General features: G+C 40.3%; 1 protein-coding gene across 3 annotated transcripts in view; it reads right to left on the bottom strand.

The window, feature by feature from the left end:
• The window catches only part of clmna (calmin a), a 49,841-nt gene extending 32,705 nt beyond the window's left edge, over positions 1–17,136 (bottom strand). For 2 of the 3 annotated variants that reach the window (XM_061893873.1, XM_061893874.1), the window contains exons 1-2: positions 16,609–17,136; positions 3,773–3,834 (exon numbers count right to left, since the gene is read on the bottom strand). In XM_061893873.1, coding sequence (XP_061749857.1) covers positions 3,773–3,834; positions 16,609–16,741 — 195 coding nt within the window. In that variant the 5' untranslated portion in view covers positions 16,742–17,136. Of the gene's footprint in view, positions 1–3,772; positions 3,835–7,988; positions 8,125–16,608 lie in introns of those variants that run through there. The other variant, XM_061893876.1, reaches the window with a different exon arrangement.
• Positions 17,137–22,543: the final 5,407 nt, after the last annotated feature.

The raw sequence follows: 22,543 nt of genomic DNA, 5'->3' as shown, positions 1-22,543 counted from the left end.
AACAAAGACAAATTATTATTTCTTCTAGATTTTCCAGAACAAAAATGTTGAAAGAAATTCTAAAGACTTTGAAATTAGATTTAAATTTGATTGTACAGATTTTCTAGATTTGCCAGAATTTTTTTTTCTGAATTTTAATCATAAGTTTGAAGAAATATTTCACAAATATTTGTCGAAAAAACAGAAGCTGAAATTAAGAATTACATTAAAATGTATTTATTATTCTTTACAATAAAAAAAAAAATAATTACTTGAACATTGATTTAAATTGTCAGGAAAGAAGAGGAAGGAATTCAAAAGGTAAAAAGGTATATGTGTTTAAAAATCCTAAAATCATTTTTAAGGTTGTATTTTTTCTCTAAAATTGTCTTTCTGAAAGTCATAAGAAGCAAAGTAAAAAATAAATGAATTTATTTAAACAAGTGAAGACCAAGTCTTTCAAATATTTTCACGGATTTTCAAATTCTATTTGAGTTTTGTCTCTCTTAGAATTAAAAATGTCCAGCAAAGCGAGACCAGCTTGCTAGTAAAAAAATAAAATAAAAAAAATAGAGGCAGCTCACTGGTAAGTGCTGCTATTTGAGCTATTTTTAGAACAGGCCAGCGGGCGACTCATCTGGTCCTTACGGGCGACCTGGTGCCCGCGGGCCCCGTGTTGGTGACCCCTGCTGTAAACAAATGAAGTGGAGAGCAAGTGTGAAAGAGTTACCTGACCAGTTGTGTTGTCACTGGCACTACAAGTAAGTGATTATTATATATTCTCTTTGATATCAAAATTGGCGTTTCCAAACTTTAGGAACTATTCTTTGATGCGGCAGCAGCGTAATTCTATAGTTAGTTTTTTTCAACAAAGAGGCTAATTTTGGGCAGAACACCCCGGATTTTGTCAATGAGGAAGTGGCTACTACGGGATAGAAGACGGACGCCACAGATCAGCGTGTTTGTAGCTTTGTGCTGCAGCTGTTGTGCAGAGGAAGTAGGCGGATGAGGGAAAACAACTGCAGGAGGAAGAAGAGAATTGCAGAAAAGGAAAGTGATGATGCTGGACACACAAACGACGGCAGCTCGCCCAAAGATGACGTAAAAGTCGCATTTAGGTCTCATTTAGGTTTAGACTGCAGTCGGCGCAAAAGATCACCAGGACTCCTCTTCCTCCTATCCAGGAGACCGCAAAAAGCCGCTGCCTGACCAGGGCTCAGAAAATCTGCAAAGACTCCTCCCACCCCTACCAAGGACTGTTTTCACTGCTGGACTCTAGGAAGAGGTTCCGCAGCCTCCGAAGCAGAACCTCCAGGTTCTGTAACAGCTTCTTCCCTCAGGCCGCAAGACTCTTGAACGCATCACAATTAAATTATCCCCTCAACTCCCCACAAAATGGATTAACTCGCTGGAATAAAAAAGACAAAATAACATACATCCATAAACGTGGACGCATTTCAAAAAGTGCAATATATTTATCTGTACAGTAGTCTATTTATTTATTTATATAGATTTATTTATTTTATATATATATTTATTTAATTATATATGCACCTTATTGCTTTTTTTTAATCCTGCACTACCATGACCTTATGTAACGAAATTTCGTCCTTATCTGTGCTGTAAAGTTCAAATTTGAAAGTCAATAAAAAGGAAGTCTAAGTCACATTGAAAAGATCCCATTCCAATGGGATTGGGACTACCTCCTGCTATGACTTGAATCGGATGCAAAAAGATCCGACTTGAAGCACTTTGGAGCGTTTTAGATTGCTAAGAAATGTCTGATCTGTGTCACTTGAGGGTAAAAACATCAGATTTAGTGTCCAGTGTAAACGGGGCCTTGTTGATTCTTTACATGGAGTGAAAACAAAAGAGAAAGTCTAAATGAGGGCTGCACAGAGCAAATAAATTGTGGATAAAACAGCAAAAATCACATGGACAGTACAGCATATTATTGGATTTTTTTTCAAGCGGACTGTAATCATACCAATGTGGTCTGTAAATTATGCAAACTGCTCGCCCCCACCAAGACTGGTACTACCACACCACCTTAGTCGCGCTCACCCTTTAGAGCACAGCTTTAACTTCCTGCCACTAAACCAGCAGAAAATAGTTTTCACAATTTTTCATGCATTCCTTACTTCTTCATTTCAAGAGATTATTGTTAAGTGTTTTGATTGATTGATACTTTTATTAGTAGATTGCACAGTACAGTACATATTCCGTACAATTGACCACTAAATGGTAACACCCCAATAAGTTTTTCAACTTCTTTAAGTCCCACGTTAATCAAGTCATGGTAATTATGTGATTTTACAGTTTTGCTTACATTGTTTGAGTGTTTTCCATGCTTGTGTTGACAGGTGACAGGATTATGTATAGAAAGAAGGTTACTTTTCAAATATAAATGTTTACATTTAATAATTTTTCTCCTGGTCCTTATTTTCGATATCAATAATTATCAATATCAACCGATATAAAACGCTTATATCGTTATACAGTTTTTGGCCCTATCGGCCAGTCCTAGAAACAAAGACGCACAATGTCTGCAAAAAAACTAAACATTACAACAATTGAATGAAGACTGACTATAAAGTTAGAAAGATAAGATAAAGAACTGATGAATGTGTGCAGAAAATAACCAATTGTGTTGACATCAATGTAAAAATCAATGGGATCTTTGGTTGACTCTGTAAGTTGGTGTCATCATCCGTGGTCCGGATCATGTTCTGTTAGTTTTGGACTTCTTTAGTTCCTGGTTGCACTTCCTTGTTTGTTTTGTCACTATGGTTACTTATCATTTTCACCTGCCTCGGTTTTTTGGGACACACCTGTGTCTGATCAAGAGATAATATTTAAGCCTGCCTTTTTCATCACAACTTCCTGGCTTCCTTGTTTGCTGTAAGCAGCAGTCATGTTGATCTATTCCTCTTCTAGACTGTGCTAAGTTGTTGCCTCAGCTTCCCGTGTGTTGGGCACGCTTTTCTTTCGTTTATTTTTGTCTGTTTGGTACGGTGTAATATTCATTAAATCATATCCTACCTTTATGTTTTCATCCGGAGTGTCCATGTTTGCATTGGAGGAAGGATCCTGCATGAGGATGCGACCCCCAGTTGACAGTTGGTGCACATTTCATCTTGCTACATCCTCACTATATCAATAAAAAGAGTATGTAGTAGAGTTGTCCCCATACCAATATTTTGGTACCGGTACCAAAATGTATTTCGATACTTTTCTAAATATAGTTGACCACAAAAATGGCATCATTGGCTTTATTTTAACGAAAAATCTTACGGTACATTAAACATATGCAGGAATATATTGTGTCATTTCTCATTCTATTACTTAGTCAAAATTATTAAGGGCAAGTGGTAGAAAATGAATTATTAATCTACTTGTTCATTTACTGTTAATTTATGTTTACTTTCTCTTTTATCATGTTTTTATCTATACTTCTGTTAAAATGTAATAATCACTTCTTCTTCTCTTCTTTGATACTTGACATTAGTTTAGGATGATAGAGGCAGTATAGTATCAAATATGATTCATTAGTATGTTGGTACTACACTAGCACCGGTGTACCGTACAACCTGAGAGTGTAGGTATTAATTAATTATAGAAAACCACATTTTGTTCATTCTTGTCCACTTCAACATACGCTGATTGATGTGATATAAAATGATTTAAAAAAGGTGTTTGCAGTGTGTGTGATGATATTTTCTTTGACTGCATCAGTCGTTGGAGCACAAGCGTGACTTTTGATGTGATCATCATTGTGAAGACGTGAACAAACCTTTTTCAAATGCAGATTTATCCATCGAGTAAAAGTCCTCTTCTGAACCGTTTGTCTCTCTACTGCAACACAGAAAAAGGAGAACAAATATTTGATGAAAATGATGCAGTCTGTAAGTTGAACTTTTTCATACATCCTCAATATTTTCAAACAAAACTAAAACATTTTTTGATTTTTTTTTGTTCTTACTACTTGATGCAGAGCAGGTTTCAACATTGTCAACATGTATTATAACATTTATTTTATATGACCAGCTGTCTATTCAGTAGTAAAACTATTTGGCCCAATGGCCATGTAAAATCGCTAATGCTAATGAGTACCAAGTCAATAGCAAAGACAATGTTTATCACCAACAAGCTAGCGCATTTTTGGAAAAGTGGAGCCTTACTTTATTTACATTGGAGCCTTTTTTTGAGAACATTTTTTTGGTGGCATTGAAGATGTCAAAATTACTTAGAGGTAGTTTGGTGGAGTTTGCTCTCAGTGCTGCTGGAGTGATTGCCAAGTGCCAAACTGCAAAGAGTCAGGTCAGGTCACAGGCGACCCAGGTACAGTAACATGACACTGTCGGGTTTGATCTGAATCGCTGCCTGCTAGGTCCGGCACGATGTAGTTGGTGTCAAAAAAAAAAAAAACCTGTAATACAGTAAAACTGTACGCTAACACAGTTTTGTTAATAAAATCTGAGAGAAATTGAACTTCTGTGTGCAAATATTTTTGAATTTCATCTTTGAGTTCAGGTCGAGGGAAATGGAGGCAACAACCATTCCTGTGTTTATATCTTTGTTGAGTGTATTTTTCTGTATAAAATACAACGTATTAACTTCCTTTACTTCATGTCTTGCCTCTTGGTGAGGGCGGTTGCAGGTTTCTCTGCTCCCTCCTTCTCTGCTTGCTTTCTGGGTCCTTGTCTTTGTCGGAACTTTTCTGAAGCCTCTTTCTTTGTGCTGTCCTCTAATCCAAACATCAAATATGAATATGATCAGCTGGACTCTTGACACAATTGACACAGTCTTTTCGACAAGGAAAATAGATTCGGGGAGCCTGGCTGCCCTGATGGAACCACTGCTGCTTGGTACCTGAGAGACTCCTGGGATGAATGGAGAATCATGTGCCTCTCAGTTCTTTCCATCGAGGACATGGAAGACATCTACCTATTTGGAACTGTGATGGCGGGGCACCTGCTGATCGTCGAATTCGGAAGACGATGGCAGCCACTCAAGGGTCCCAACGGCTGTTCAACGCAATAGAAGGATTGGGTCGGGCTGTGGGAACACAGACTGGAGCGATTTCCGATTTGAATCGCAAAATGGATCTCATCTTGGAGAAGTTTGGTGAGAAGGAATAATTAAATTGAATTTGAGAGATCCAGCATGGACTCAGCGCAGGCAAGTCATTGTTTGGACTGCTCGAAGAAAAACAACATCTTAATCTACGATTTGACTCCCTCGAATGGCCTTGATGCAATCAGGACCAGGCTGTTCTGAAGAACTCCCCCGAGGACTCCTCAAAGATGGATGCTTTTGACCTTCCTTTTTTTCAACAACACCTGGTGTCGAACTTTTGAGATCGGCCCCAGTCCACAAAAACATTTCAACATCTCGGCCAAGTTAATCGGGCATACATGCACGCACACACGTCCCTCCCCAAATCAACGCCTTCACCACTTCTTAATTCTCTGTTGCGGGTTGTTGTGATTACATGTACCACGTTTATGTGTGCCATGCTATGTGAGGTTTTTTCCACGGACTCAGTCTAAACCCCTCCTGAGGGTCCAGCCTTAGACTGATGTTTTTTTTACTCTCCCCCCTTTCCCAATATCACCCTTTTCTCTCCTTTTTTAAGGAGCGCCGTAAGTGGCTGATCCCTTGGCGGTCCCGTCTTGTCCCCTTGTAACGTATGTCTGCTCTGAGTGGGACTGTACCGAAAATGTAATTTCAGTTCTTATGTGTCTTGTACATGTTAAGAATGGACAACAATAAAGCTGCTGTCTCTGTGTTCCAAAACAACATTGCACATCTTGCACTTGAGGGTCTTGCAAATCTAAACAAGCTAATAAGATCTCCCAAAAAACTCTTCAGGCTTGAGCTGACTTAAGGAAAAAGGTGGGGAACCTGGATTGAGACAATGGTTCATATTCAAAAAATGGAAGACGTAGTCCTCAGCAAATGCTGACACCACCTCCATTCAAAGGCTTCCTGCATGCCGACAGATTACACAAATGGGTGTAAATAAACTGCTACTCTCACAGAACATCTGGGGATAAGAAGAACAACATATCTCACGGGTCAAAGCAGCAAGTTCATAAAAGGGAATTGATCAACCTTTTCCAAGTATGATTTCATACAACTCCTCTCATTACAAAGAGGAAAACAAAAGCGAGAAGACTGGACGGTAAAAGAAACGGAGATCTGGTGGGTGTTTGTTTTTTTGTCCGAAAGCCCCGAGAGCTGCGGGTCAACCTGAGAGCGTAATTTTAGAAAGTCTGCGTGCTGAGACTCCTGGTGCTCTGCTGGCTTCACTGTTAACCCTCTCAAGGCAGCGACTAGCAAGTCAACCACCCGCATCATAAAAGTGCCTCCATCACCAAATTAAGACAAAAAACGAGCAAATCCAGGCTTACATGATTGCGGCTGCGAGGAGCTACTGACCCTATTACCAGAGCACAGGTATTTTTAGCTTGATGGAAACCACCTCGGCTTTGATGCACTAAGCCGCTCAAAGATATTGGCGATCATTGTTTTGCTATTTGAAAGTCATATTTCCATAACTACAGTGTTTTCATTAGCAACTGGGCTATATTTCTTCCCATTTCACACAACTGGGCCAAGCAGTGGGATGGACTGGCTATCAGACGGTCGGATGTAATCCGTCCCCCGTACTAAATCAATCCTAAAAACACTTAAGACAGTTGTGTCAAACACATCCTGAACAGGATAAGCCGCAGCAAATGGATGGATGGAGTGTTCTTTTCCCTGACAAAAAGATTTATTACTTGGCTGTAGTTTATTTTCTAACAAACTCTGCACTCAGGTTAATCCATCGCCATGGAAGTTTTAGGGCTCCCAGAGGACTTTTAAATTTAACTGGATCCTTTTTTTCATTTGAAGTTCATTTCCACGTTCGGCATCAACATGTATACTTTCACATGTACAGTAACCAGCAAAAGCATCCGTATTTCTATGACAAGACGACACTTGTGGACACAGATGTGTCATGTTTGAAGAAGTGAGAGAGAGCCATGCTGAAATGCTGAAAGGGCGGACACTTCCATGACATGCTCACCTGACATCTCCTCCTCCACAGAAAGATGTGGCGCCTCAGCCCACGTTCTCACAACACACTGACTTATCATTGCCCAGGTAACTAACCTTTCATTGCTCAACTTACATTTATACATCATAACTAACCTTTCATTGCTCAACTTACTTTTATATCTTACCGTATTTCCTTGAATGGCCGCCGGGTATATAGTATGCGCCTGACTAGAATTACTGCCGGGTCAAACTCCATCCATCCATTTTCTAACGCTTATTCCCTTTCGGGGTCGCGGGGGGCGCTGGCGCCTATCTCAGCTACAATCGGGCGGAAGGCAGGCTAAACCCTGAACAAGTCGCGACCTCACGGTAGGGCCAACACAGATAGACAGACAACATTCACACACTAGGGCCAATTTAGTGTTGCCAATCAACCTATCCCCAGGTGCATGTCTTTGGAGGTGGGAGGGGCCTATCCCCAGGTGCATGTCTTTGGAAGTGGGAGGAAGTCGGAGTACCCGGAGGGAACCCACGCATTCACGGGGAGAACATGTAAACTCCACACAGAAAGATCCCGAGCCTGGATTTGAACCCAGAACTGCAGGGACTTCGTATTGTGAGGCAGACGCACTAACCCCTCTGCCACCGTGAAGCCCCGGGTCAAACTCGTTTCGCAAAATAATTAGCGCATGCTTAGCATTACCGCCGGCTCAGGACTAACGCCGGGTCAAACTCGTTTCGCAAAATATTATCCTTATTAGCGCATGTCTAGAATTTCCGCCGGGTCAAACTCATTTCGCAAAATAATTAACATATGCCTAGAATTTCATGACAGGTGATGTGACACTTCACCGCGATTCAGAATCACGATTCAAATTCGAATCGATTCTTTCCCACACCCCTAATATATATGTGGAGAGACGGAGCCGACAGCGGGCTAGGAAAAATGTCTGTCCTACCCAAGATGGAGGCCAGGAGGCGGAGCATGCAGCAGAGAGGAGAGGCGTGGCGCACTCGGAGCGATGCTGCAGCGAGCCGAGTCACGTGCGTAAGCGACACACCTGCTTGCAATGTCTGCATCTTCTGTCCAGTTGTCTCCAACTACTTCTCCCACGATCGCACCTCCTTCGCCCCTTTTATTCTGCAGCAGAAGATGCAGATTGCGAGCAGGTGTGTCTCCACAAGATATATATCCACATTTTTTTCCAGATAAATTCACGAATAATGTGTATACATGTTTATATATATATATATATATATATATATATATATATATATATAATCTAATTATATACAGTATATTTGTTTGTGTTTGAAATATGATAAGTTCAAGCTGCATTTTCTTTGACTGTATCAATCAATTCAAAGAAAATACATATTGAAGCTGTCATCTTATTTTACTATCTTATATGCCTGGAAAGGAAATGTTTGCCTTTAAGGCAACACTTGGCTTGCCTTCAAAAAGTTGAGACGGGAGGCCTGCTTGGAGATGCAACATCCCTGCATGTCCGTGTGGAGCACAGGTGCTGCACAAGCCAGGTAGTCTGCTTTATCACACCTTGCAAATACTTCTGACTCTATGAAGTGAATGAAATCAATCAATCAATCAATGTTTACTTATATAGCCCTAAATGATACCGCCTGTGAAAGTGCATGTAAAATGTGGAGCGTTCATTTCCCCGTTGGAAAAAAAGCAAAAAGCAGCAAGGGAGCAGAGAAGGCAGCTCGCTGTGTGGGATGTGGGAACATTCAGCGACGCAGTAAAAGCCGAGGGAAAGGAGCTGCTCTCTCTCTGCCTCTTCATTATGTAAGAAGCCTCAGGCCATTGTTTCAAAGCTTGCTGCTCTCTTGGCGTCACATGACTGCATGAAGGCTGCCAGCAAACAACACTCGGCCATCCGTGTCTGTGCTCAACACAAAAAGGTGGTGCTGGTGCCCGAAAAGAATGTGGAGAAGTTTGGATGGAACTCCTAAGTGGACACACAGTAGTTTGAAAGATTTTATGGCATGTTTGCCAACATTCCTAAAGGTGAGACACACAGTGCCATAAAAAAACAAAAGAAACAGAAAAGGCTAACTGGACGGGATAGAAATAGGCATCATTTTAATAGCTCACAGCGATAGAGCTCCGTCTTCAACATGACTCATGGTTTTGTGTTCCCATGGAAACGGTTACTTACCAACTGCAAGAAAACACACAGCCCACTTCAATGAAGCCCTGGAGGAACTTTACCTCTTTGCCATGTTCTCAGGACATTGAAGCGGCTCACAAACTAATATGATATTTGTATTAAAAGAGAGTGTTTGATCCTGTAGCAAGCATCACAGTCTGCTGATGAAGAAGAAGACAGCTTCATGCAGGATGATCATTTCAAGAAGTATATTCATGTGTACATCTGATGTATTCTCTCTGTCCTGCCTTATAAATGTTGGATGCCCGGGTTAAAGGAAAACCAAAGTTAAAATCCAAAGGTTCATGCATTTAGGCGTAAACAAGCAGCTTTCCATGTCTCCGTTTGCAAAGTGTTGCAGTCTGGATGAGTTGTGACGTCGCAGCCGGGTGGATTTATTCATTCATCACATTAAAGGCCTACTGAAAGCCACTACTAGCCACCACACAGTCTGATAGTTTATATATCAATGATGAAATATTAACATTGCAACACATGCCAATACGCCCGCTTTAGTTTACTAAATTGCAATTTTAAATTTCGCACCAAAATATCCTGCTGAAACGTCTCGGTATGATGACGGGCAACGTCGGGCCGGTAGCGGCAAGCGTGGCCACCGCTGCTGCTCACTGCTCCCCTCACCTCCCATGGGGTGGAACAAGGGTGATGGGTCAAATGCAGGGGGTCATTTCACCACACCTAGTGTGTGTGTGTGTGTGTGTGTGTGACTATCGGTGGTACTTTAATCATGTTTAATGCAGCTCTTGAGCGCCGCTCTAGTGGCTTCCTGGAGCATTTTTAAAAAAGGATTGAAAATGGAAAAAGATAGGGATTTTTTTTGGATTGTTTTAGTATGTTTTTTCTTTAAGGACAAACATTACACAAACCTTCTCAATTGTTAGAAAGCCCGCTGTTTAATATGTTGGTATGATTTTCAGCAATTCTTGAACCCACCAGAGTGTGGACGGTGACGCAACAGTTTGTTTACATGTATAATCAGTTTGTTTACATGTACAATCAGTTTGTTTACATGTATAATCAGTTTGTTTACATGTACAATCAGTTTTTTTAAATGTACAATCAGTTTGTTTACATGTACAATCAGTTTGTTTACATGTATAATCAGTTTGTTTACATGTACAATCAGTTTGTTTACATGTATAATCAGTTTGTTTACATGTACAATCAGTTTGTTTACATGTATAATCAGTTTGTTTACATGAATAATCAGTTTGTTTACATGTACAATCAGTTTGTTTACATGTACAATCAGTTTGTTTACATGTACAATCAGTTTGTTTACATGTACAATCAGTTTGTTTACATGTACAATCAGTTTGTTTACATGTATAATCAGTTTGTTTACAAGTATAATCAGTTTGTTTACATGTATAATCAGTTTGTTTACATGTACAATCTTCCACTCCATCTTTGTCTCATTTTGTCCACCAAAAGTTTTATGCTGTGTGTAAATGGACAAAGGTGAGCTTTGTTGATGTTATTGACTTGTGTGAAGTGCTAATCAGACATATTTGGTCACTGCATGGCTGCAAGCTAATCAATGCTAACATGCTATTTAGGCTAGCTGCATGTACATATTGCATCATTATGCCTCCTTTGTAGCTAGATTTGAGCTCATTTCATTTCCTTTACTTTTATCCTCTTTGTATCTAATTTAGTTTTGCATGTCTCATAGATAGATACAAACCCTGTTTCCATATGAGTTGGGGAATTGTGTTAGATGTAAATATAAACAGAATACAATGATTTGCAAATCCTTTTCAAGCCATATTCAGTTGAATATGCTACAAAGACAACATATTTGATGTTCAAACTCATAAACTTTATTTTTGTTTGCAAATAATCATTAACTTTAGAATTTGATGCCAGCAACACGTGACAAAGAAGTTGGGAAAGGTGGCAATAAATACTGATAAAGTTGAGGAATGCTCATCCATCTAGTGGTAGGCCAAAGAATCACTTGAATGAAGTACTCAAGCACAGTGTGACTGTTCAAACTGTTTTTTTTTATTGATTGTTTGATTGAATGAAACTTTGATTATTCCGTACAATTGACCACTAAATGGTAACACCCCAATAAGTTTTTCACCTTGTTTAAGTCGGGGTCCACCTTCATCATCCATTCGTTCGGGATTGCGGGGGGTCGCTGGAGCCTATCTCAGCTGCATTTGGGCGTAAGGCGGTGTACACCCTGGACAAGTCGCCACCTCATCACAGGGCCAAGACAGATAGACAACATTCACACACTAGGGACCATTTAGTGTTGCCAATCAACCTATCCCCAGGTGCATGTCTTTGGAGGTGGGAGGGGCCTATCCCCAGGTGCATGTCTTTGGAGGTGGGAGGGGCCTATCCCCAGGTGCATGTCTTTGGAGGTGAGAGGGGCCTATCCCCAGGTGCATGTCTTTAGAGGTGGGAGAGGCCTATCCCCAGGTGCATGTCTTTGGAGGTGGGAGGGGCCTATCCCCAGGTGCATGTCTTTGGAGGTGGGAGGGGCCTATCCCCAGGTGCATGTCTTTGGAGGTGGGAGGGGCCTATCCCCAGGTTCATGTATTTGGAGATGGGAGGGGCCTATCCCCAGGTGCATGTCTTTGGAGGTGGGAGGGGCCTATCCCCAGGGGCATGTCTTTGGAGGTGGGAGGGGCCTATCCCCAGGTGCATGTCTTTGGAGGTGGGAGGGGCCTATCCCCAGGTGCATGTCTTTGGAGGTGGGAGGGGCCTATCCCCAGGTGCGTGTCTTTGGAGGTGGGAGGGGCCTATCCCCAGGTGCATGTCTTTGGAGGTGGGAGGGGCCTATCCCCAGGTGCGTGTCTTTGGAGGTGGGAGGGGCCTATCCCCAGGTGCATGTCTTTGGAGGTGGCAGGAAGCCGGAGTAGAACCCACGCAGTCACGGGGAGAACATGCAAACTCCACACAGAAAGATCCTGAACCCGGGATTAAACCCAGGACAACTCAGGACTTCCGTATTGTGAGGCACATGTACTAACCCCTGTTCCACCGTGCTGCCCCTATTATTAATACTTTTTAAAATAGTTTACAATTCATGGTAATTGTGTGGAATGTTGTATTAAATGAACTTGTTTAATAAAACATCTGCCTTGTTTTCAATGAATACTTAGGCCTACTATGCTACTGTATTTTAATGTTGGTCATTATGGTGGTACTTGGAGAGCCAGGTGTTTTCTGACGTGGTACTTGATAAAAAAAAAAAAAAAAAGTGTGAAAACCACTGATCGAGACCAGAAGGAATTGTTTTAAATGAAATACTAAGACCCCAAATAATGTGTGATAAATAGCATGTGCAAACTATAAAAGTGCGTGTACTATTGGTGAGCGTGTTGCTTGTGCTCTGTTAAGTGCCAAAGTGGTACAAACCAGATCAAGTTAGGGATTTTCCGTGAACTACGCTGGCTGCCACCATGGAGACACTCATTTCCTGTCCACTCAATGCATCAAATACTCCAACCTGTAGTGTTTTGTGATGTGGTGGAAAATGCAGCCACAAATATCATTTGTACCATCCCTGGGCTATACTGTATAGAAGCCCGATGTAGTCAACACAATCTAGTTTTTGCATGCCCAAGGAGCCCTTTGGGAGGTGCCAAGGTGTTATGAGGTTAAGTCTGGAATGATCCACTTAAAAAAACTACTATTTGCTCTGAATTAAATCCATTAGTTGTTGCCCTACAAGTACCCTTGAGTTTTTAAACAATAACAACAATGGGAAAATATATATATTTTGTAATGCTTCAAAATATTGATGTAATCACTGTAGTGTCCACCATGTACTAATACTATACTTGGTATTGCTACCTCGGGTTACATCCGAGAGCTCTAGCTCTGTTTTATCAGTTATCATGGCTGATGGTATCTTCCTATGGTGTGGAGTGTAGCATGTTAAGCTGTTCCTTGTCCTGTACTCCTCCAGTGATAATGGTACTTCGGCTATGTTCCAAATTTTGATTTTTTTTTGGTAAATCATACCTTTTTATATAGTCATTAACATTACAAAAAAGACCCAAAAGATTTCTAATGTGAACCACTGGAGTTCCTGAACTGATGTAAACATGGCTACAATTCCAGTGGTCTCAGTTCTTGTGCTTTTGTGGCAATAAACATTGTTTCTTACACTTAGCACAGGAGGACAAGGAATAGCTGAACATGATACACTGCACACCCTAGGACATGCTAATTGCTAACTGCTAACTAGAGCTCTTGAATGTGAACCGAGGTGGGCAGATGGCCACAAATATCGATATTAATAAGGATAGTATGTATAGTATCGGTATCGTGGATATTTGTTATTTCCACAAAGTCTTGTGTTGTTTTGGCTATTGTTTACTAGCACAGGAGGTTTTTAGGGCAAAAATCAAAGGATTTAAATGAGACAAAAGAGTAAGAATTAAAAAAGATATTTAATTGATATGTTAAACCAACATCGTGTGATATGTATGATTGTAATTGTGATCAACAATGTATTCACTCAGTCAGATTGAAATGTTGAAGTATCAGCATCGGTATGATCAATGCTGCCTTTGCAACTACTTGCTATTGGATCCATATCCACATTTCTAGTATCGCCGAAAACTAATGTAAAGTATTCAGACAACCCAGCAAATATCAGCACACACACACAACTCGGCTTGAAAATCACACCCCACTGAAAAGTCTGCCAACTGGGAATTTGTCTTAGAAGCTTCTTATTGCCACAGTGTGTTGTACATTCGGCTTTAGGAACCAGTTATAGCAGACCCTCTTCAATATAAACATAAATATATACATATACACACATATATAAACATGATATATATATATATATATTTATATATATATATGTTTATATATACACACATATACATATATATATATATATATATATATATATATATATATATATACATACATACATATATATATAAAATACGTGTGTATATTTCAACAATTCAATATTATGTGACAAATATAATAATACAACTATTTAAATAATTTCATATTATGTAATATATTTAATGTATAGATACATGTAGTATAATGAATATATCTAAATAATTCAATACTATTTAATATAATAAATACAATATATTTAACTACCTCAATAAAATGTAATATAATAAATGTAATGACAAATATATTGAAATACCTGAATATTATTTAATAACAAATACATTTAAATACTTACACATGATGTAATATAACGTAATAACATACATAATTAAATACTGGAATAAAAAGTTTAATATTTTAATATTGTGTAATAAACGTAATATTATCATTGAGATGGCGACTTGTCCAGGGTGTACCTCGCCTTCTGCCCGAATGCAGCTGAGATAGGCACCAGCGCCCCCTGTGACCCCAAAGGGAATAAGCGGTAGAAAAATGGATGGATGGATGGATAATACATATACTGCACTACCTCAATAAAATGTAATATAAGTGTAATGATTATTATAGATGTAGAAACGTCAATATTACATAATAAATGTAATGATTAATATATGCAAATAATAAATCTAACAATATCTTTAAATACCTCAGCATTACGTACTGTAAAAAATTGAAATGATACATGATTAAGGGTTATATGAATACATTTCATTGATGTAACAATACGTTTAAATACTTTAATATTGTGTAGTAAATGTAAGGAATATATTTTAATATTACAATATCATGCCACATAAATACATAAATATAAATTAATATGTAATATTTAACTATATGTAAATACTTTATTATGTATTAAAAGTAATGAATATATCTAAGTCCTTCAATATTAACTCTCTTTTAATACTATAACATTATGCAATAATTGCAGTGGTAAATAATGCTTCAATGTTATTTAATAAAGCAACTGCAGCCTCATCATAAATCATCTAAATACCTCAATATTATGTGATAAGATGAATTAAATGACAATATATACATATGTAAATACCTCAATATTATGTGATACGATGAATTAAATGACATACATGCATATGTAAATACTTCAATATTATGTAATAGAATAAATGTAATGATGAATATATTTAATACCTGCGTAAGAACTTAAAGATTGTTTGCATAGTGCAGGGGTAGGGAACCTATGGCTCTAGAACCAGATGTGGCTCTTTTGATGACTACATCTGGCTCTCAGATAATTATATTTATATAGCACTTTTCTCTAGTGACTCAAAGCGCTTTGCGAAGTGACACCCAATATCTAAGTGACATTTAAAGCAGTGTGGGTGGCACTGGGGGCAGGTGTGTAACGTGTCTTGCCCAAGGACACAACGGCAGTGACTAGGATGGCGCAAGTGGGAATCGAACCCGGAACCCTCAGGTTGCTAGCACGGCCACTCTCCTAACTGAGCTAAGCCGAGCAACCGTGTAATACTCTTCCATTTCACTAGGTGGCAGTCGGTAGCTAATTTCTTTGTAGATGTGGGAAACAGCGGGAGGCAGGGTGCAGGTAAAAAGGTGTCTAATGCTTAAAGCAGGGGTAGGGAACCTATGGCTCTTTTGATGATTGCACCTGGCTCTCAGATCAATCTTAGCTGACATTGCTTAACACAATAAGTAATGAATAATTCCACTGGTTATCACAGTTTCAAAATAACGTTCAAATTGTAAAACATTCTCATGCATTTTAATCCAACCATCCGTTTTCTACCGCACCTGTTCAAGATGTCGCATTAAGGGTAAGAAGTATTATATTTATTATTGGTTAACTTTTAGAACAACAATGTTGTTAAAAAGAATAAGAGACTTATTATACTCTACAAATGTTGGTCTTACTTAAAAATGCACAAATTTGTTTTATGTCTCTTACGGAAATACTTTTTGAAACATTTGGCTTTCATGGCTCGCTCAGCCAAAAAGGTTCCTGACCCCTGATGTAGTGAATGTTGTATGAAGTACAATCTAAGTAGCTTCTGTCATCCATGTTGAACTCTAACTTATAATAATAAATCACAGCTGGACAATATCCTGCTCTAATAACCTAAAGTGCAATATGTCTGACACTGATTCTTATTTATTACTTTGATACTCTTGTCTTGTTCTGTATATTCTACACTATTTTGTACTTCTATAGTCTTTTGTCAATTGTACAGGATTGCTTATTATTTTTATTGGATAGTAGTCTGTTTATTTCAATTGTTATTTGTTTCCTTTATTACTTTTCTGTTATTTATTTCGCCCCATATGTGTTCCCACTGCTGCACCTTCACTTGGAAACTTTAATCTCCTTATATGACAATATAATGACAATAGAGTCCATTCTATTCTATTCTACTAGTACATGTATATGTACATGTATATGTACCTTTAGAATGTAGTACCACTTAGGGCATAGTAAGATATAAATGTGTATATATTGGGTGTGTTTTTCAAAGGGCGGCCGTACCTTGGAGGTTCTGGACCCGCATGTCGCTGATGTGTCCGATCAACTCCTCGCGTTCGAACCAGTCCTTCCACTGAGGAGCAGCAGGAGAAGGAACAGAAGGAGAAGAAGTAGGAAGAGAAGTAGAGGCGGCCATGCTCGCCCTCAGCCACAAAGTCGGCAGGCAGGCAGGCAGGCAGCGAGGTCCCTCATGAAGTGGAAAGAAGTCCACAATCCCCGCAGCTCAGACAGCAGGAAGCCGCGTCCTGTTTCTTCTTGTTGTTGTTGTTGTTGTTGTCGTCCTATTGTCCCGCGCAGCACACACATCAAAGGATGAGATGGCGGGAAGCGGCAGCCATGATGTATCAGCACATCTTCACAAACATCTTGACTCTAAAAGCTGACATGAATATTAATAAGTGCTTCCGTCCGACGGCTGTGAGGAGAAATGACCACCATCGTGATCACGTGACCACCATCATGGTCACGTCGGCGGAGAGGATGAAGACCACCAGCACCTGGCTGATACTTCCGGTGTGGGCGGGGTCCCAGCTCTCAAGCCGCGCCCCCTTCCATCTCGCTAGCCTCACTGTGGAGCAGGTGGGGGGAGGAGGAGGGGGGGGGGGGCTGGGTGACGTCAGAGATTAAATATTAAACAGGTTACAAGTTTAGCAAACATGTTTTTAAAGACTCACTGGAACTCTTCTGCTGCAATTTGGAGCTGTATGTATATATATATACATACATATATATATATATATATATATATATATATATATATATACATACACACATACAGTATATATATGTATATATATATACATACACACACATACATATATATATATATACATACATATATATATATATATATACACACATATATATATATATATATATATATGTGTGTATATGTGTGTGTGTGTGTGTATATATTGGGGACAGCGTGGCACTATTGTAAAGTGGACGTGCCAGCAACCTGAAGGTCCCTGGTTCAATCCCCACCTAGTACCAACCTCGTCACGTCCGTTGTGTCCTTGAGCAAGACACTTCACCCTTGCTCCTGATGGATGCTGGTTAGGACCTTGCATGGCAGCTCCCTCCATCAGTGTGTAAATGTGTAAGTAGTGTCAAAGTAGTTGGAGTACCTTGAAGGTAGTTACAGATAGGAGTGGAAGACATTTAGCATTTATTTTGTATGTGTTGAGTGAGTCAGGCCATATTTGCTGCTTACATAATTCTGATTTGAATATGTGACATCATCACTGACTCCAACATGATGTGAGGAGGTGGACTACACCTGCTGATACTCCCACTGATGCTAATGTGATACAACTCTGTCACACTACTTGCAGCAGGTACTTGTACACACTCATTGCAGGTACTTGTACTAGTCGACATGTACACACTCATTGCAGGTACTTGTACTAGTCGACATGTACACACTCATTGCAGGTACTTGTACTAGTCGACATGTACACACTCACTGCAGGTACTTGTACTAGTCGACATGTACACACTCACTGCAGGTACTTGTACTAGTCGACATGTACACACTCATTGCAGGTACTTGTACTAGTCGACATGTACACACTCATTGCAGGTACTTGTACTAGTCGACATGTACACACTCATTGCAGGTACTTGTACTAGTCGACATGTACACACTCATTGCAGGTACTTGTACTAGTCGACATGTACACACTCATTGCAGGTACTTGTACTAGTCGACATGTACACACTCACTGCAGGTACTTGTACTAGTCGACATGTACACACTCATTGCAGGTACTTGTACTAGTCGACATGTACACACTCATTGCAGGTACTTGTACTAGTCGACATGTACACACTCATTGCAGGTACTTGTACTAGTCGACATGTACACACTCATTGCAGGTACTTGTACTAGTCGACATGTACACACTCATTGCAGGTACTTGTACTAGTCGACATGTACACACTCATTGCAGGTACTTGTACTAGTCGACATGTACACGCTCATTGCAGGTACTTGTACTAGTCGACATGTACACACTCATTGCAGGTACTTGTACTAGTCAACATGTACACACTCATTGCAGGTACTTGTACTAGTCAACATGTACACACTCACTGCAGGTACTTGTACTAGTCGACATGTACACACTCATTGCAGGTACTTGTACTAGTCGACATGTACACACTCATTGCAGGTACTTGTACTAGTCGACATGTACACACTCATTGCAGGTACTTGTACTAGTCGACATGTACACACTCATTGCAGGTACTTGTACTAGTCAACATGTACACACTCATTGCAGGTACTTGTACTAGTCGACATGTACACACTCATTGCAGGTACTTGTACTAGTCGACATGTACACACTCATTGCAGGTACTTGTACTAGTCGACATGTACACACTCATTGCAGGTACTTGTACTAGTCGACATGTACACACTCATTGCAGGTACTTGTACTAGTCGACATGTACACACTCATTGCAGGTACTTGTACTAGTCGACATGTACACACTCATTGCAGGTACTTGTACTAGTCGACATGTACACACTCATTGCAGGTACTTGTACTAGTCGACATGTACACACTCATTGCAGGTACTTGTACTAGTCGACATGTACACACTCATTGCAGGTACTTGTACTAGTCGACATGTACACACTCATTGCGGGTACTTGTACTAGTCGACATGTACACACTCATTGCAGGTACTTGTACTAGTCAACATGTACACACTCATTGCAGGTACTTGTACTAGTCGACATGTACACACTCATTGCAGGTACTTGTACTAGTCGACATGTACACACTCATTGCAGGTACTTGTACTAGTCGACATGTACACACTCATTGCAGGTACTTGTACTAGTCGACATGTACACACTCATTGCAGGTACTTGTACTAGTCGACATGTACACACTCATTGCAGGTACTTGTACTAGTCGACATGTACACACTCATTGCAGGTACTTGTACTAGTCGACATGTACACACTCATTGCGGGTACTTGTACTAGTCAACATGTACACACTCATTGCAGGTACTTGTACTAGTCGACATGTACACACTCATTGCAGGTACTTGTACTAGTCGACATGTACACACTCATTGCAGGTACTTGTACTAGTCGACATGTACACACTCATTGCAGGTACTTGTACTAGTCGACATGTACACACTCATTGCAGGTACTTGTACTAGTCGACATGTACACACTCATTGCAGGTACTTGTACTAGTGAACATGTACACACTCACTGCAGGTACTTGTACTAGTCGACATGTACACACTCATTGCAGGTACTTGTACTAGTCGACATGTACACACTCATTGCAGGTACTTGTACTAGTCGACATGTACACACTCATTGCAGGTACTTGTACTAGTCGACATGTACACACTCATTGCGGGTACTTGTACTAGTCGACATGTACACACTCATTGCAGGTACTTGTACTAGTCGACATGTACACACTCATTGCGGGTACTTGTACTAGTCAACATGTACACACTCATTGCAGGTACTTGTACTAGTCGACATGTACACACTCATTGCAGGTACTTGTACTAGTCGACATGTACACACTCATTGCAGGTACTTGTACTAGTCGACATGTACACACTCATTGCAGGTACTTGTACTAGTCGACATGTACACACTCATTGCAGGTACTTGTACTAGTCGACATGTACACACTCACTGCAGGTACTTGTACTAGTCGACATGTACACACTCACTGCAGGTACTTGTACTAGTCAACATGTACACACTCATTGCAGGTACTTGTACTAGTCGACATGTACACACTCATTGCAGGTACTTGTACTAGTCGACATGTACACACTCATTGCAGGTACTTGTACTAGTCGACATGTACACACTCATTGCAGGTACTTGTACTAGTCAACATGTACACACTCATTGCAGGTACTTGTACTAGTCGACATGTACACACTCATTGCAGGTACTTGTACTAGTCGACATGTACACACTCACTGCAGGTACTTGTACTAGTCGACATGTACACACTCATTGCAGGTACTTGTACTAGTCAACATGTACACACTCATTGCAGGTACTTGTACTAGTCGACATGTACACACTCATTGCAGGTACTTGTACTAGTCGACATGTACACACTCATTGCAGGTACTTGTACTAGTCGACATGTACACACTCATTGCAGGTACTTGTACTAGTCAACATGTACACACTCATTGCAGGTACTTGTACTAGTCGACATGTACACACTCATTGCAGGTACTTGTACTAGTCGACATGTACACACTCATTGCAGGTACTTGTACTAGTCAACATGTACACACTCATTGCAGGTACTTGTACTAGTCAACATGTACACACTCATTGCAGGTACTTGTACTAGTCGACATGTACACACTCATTGCAGGTACTTGTACTAGTCGACATGTACACACTCATTGCAGGTACTTGTACTAGTCAACATGTACACACTCATTGCAGGTACTTGTACTAGTCAACATGTACACACTCATTGCAGGTACTTGTACTAGTCAACATGTACACACTCATTGCAGGTACTTGTACTAGTCGACATGTACACACTCACTGCAGGTACTTGTACTAGTCGACATGTACACACTCACTGCAGGTACTTGTACTAGTCGACATGTACACACTCACTGCAGGTACTTGTACTAGTCGACATGTACACACTCATTGCAGGTACTTTTACTAGTCGACATGTACACACTCACTGCAGGTACTTGTACTAGTCGACATGTACACACTCATTGCAGGTACTTGTACTAGTCGACATGTACACACTCATTGCAGGTACTTGTACTAGTCGACATGTACACACTCATTGCAGGTACTTGTACTAGTCAACATGTACACACTCATTGCAGGTACTTGTACTAGTCGACATGTACACACTCATTGCAGGTACTTGTACTAGTCGACATGTACACACTCACTGCAGGTACTTGTACTAGTCGACATGTACACACTCATTGCAGGTACTTGTACTAGTCAACATGTACACACTCATTGCAGGTACTTGTACTAGTCGACATGTACACACTCATTGCAGGTACTTGTACTAGTCGACATGTACACACTCATTGCAGGTACTTGTACTAGTCGACATGTACACACTCATTGCAGGTACTTGTACTAGTCAACATGTACACACTCATTGCAGGTACTTGTACTAGTCGACATGTACACACTCATTGCAGGTACTTGTACTAGTCGACATGTACACACTCATTGCAGGTACTTGTACTAGTCAACATGTACACACTCATTGCAGGTACTTGTACTAGTCAACATGTACACACTCATTGCAGGTACTTGTACTAGTCGACATGTACACACTCATTGCAGGTACTTGTACTAGTCGACATGTACACACTCATTGCAGGTACTTGTACTAGTCAACATGTACACACTCATTGCAGGTACTTGTACTAGTCAACATGTACACACTCATTGCAGGTACTTGTACTAGTCAACATGTACACACTCATTGCAGGTACTTGTACTAGTCGACATGTACACACTCACTGCAGGTACTTGTACTAGTCGACATGTACACACTCACTGCAGGTACTTGTACTAGTCGACATGTACACACTCACTGCAGGTACTTGTACTAGTCGACATGTACACACTCATTGCAGGTACTTTTACTAGTCGACATGTACACACTCACTGCAGGTACTTGTACTAGTCAACATGTACACACTCATTGCAGGTACTTGTACTAGTCGACATGTACACACTCATTGCAGGTACTTGTACTAGTCGACATGTACACACTCATTGCAGGTACTTGTACTAGTCGACATGTACACACTCATTGCAGGTACTTGTACTAGTCGACATGTACACACTCACTGCAGGTACTTGTACTAGTCGACATGTACACACTCATTGCAGGTACTTGTACTAGTCGACATGTACACA

This window comes from Nerophis ophidion, linkage group LG03, assembly GCF_033978795.1.
Source record: "Nerophis ophidion isolate RoL-2023_Sa linkage group LG03, RoL_Noph_v1.0, whole genome shotgun sequence".
In the NCBI taxonomy this organism is placed as follows: Eukaryota; Metazoa; Chordata; class Actinopteri; order Syngnathiformes; family Syngnathidae; genus Nerophis; species Nerophis ophidion.
Note: the sequence above shows the minus strand (reverse complement) of the source record. Positions and strands in the feature narration are given on the sequence as shown.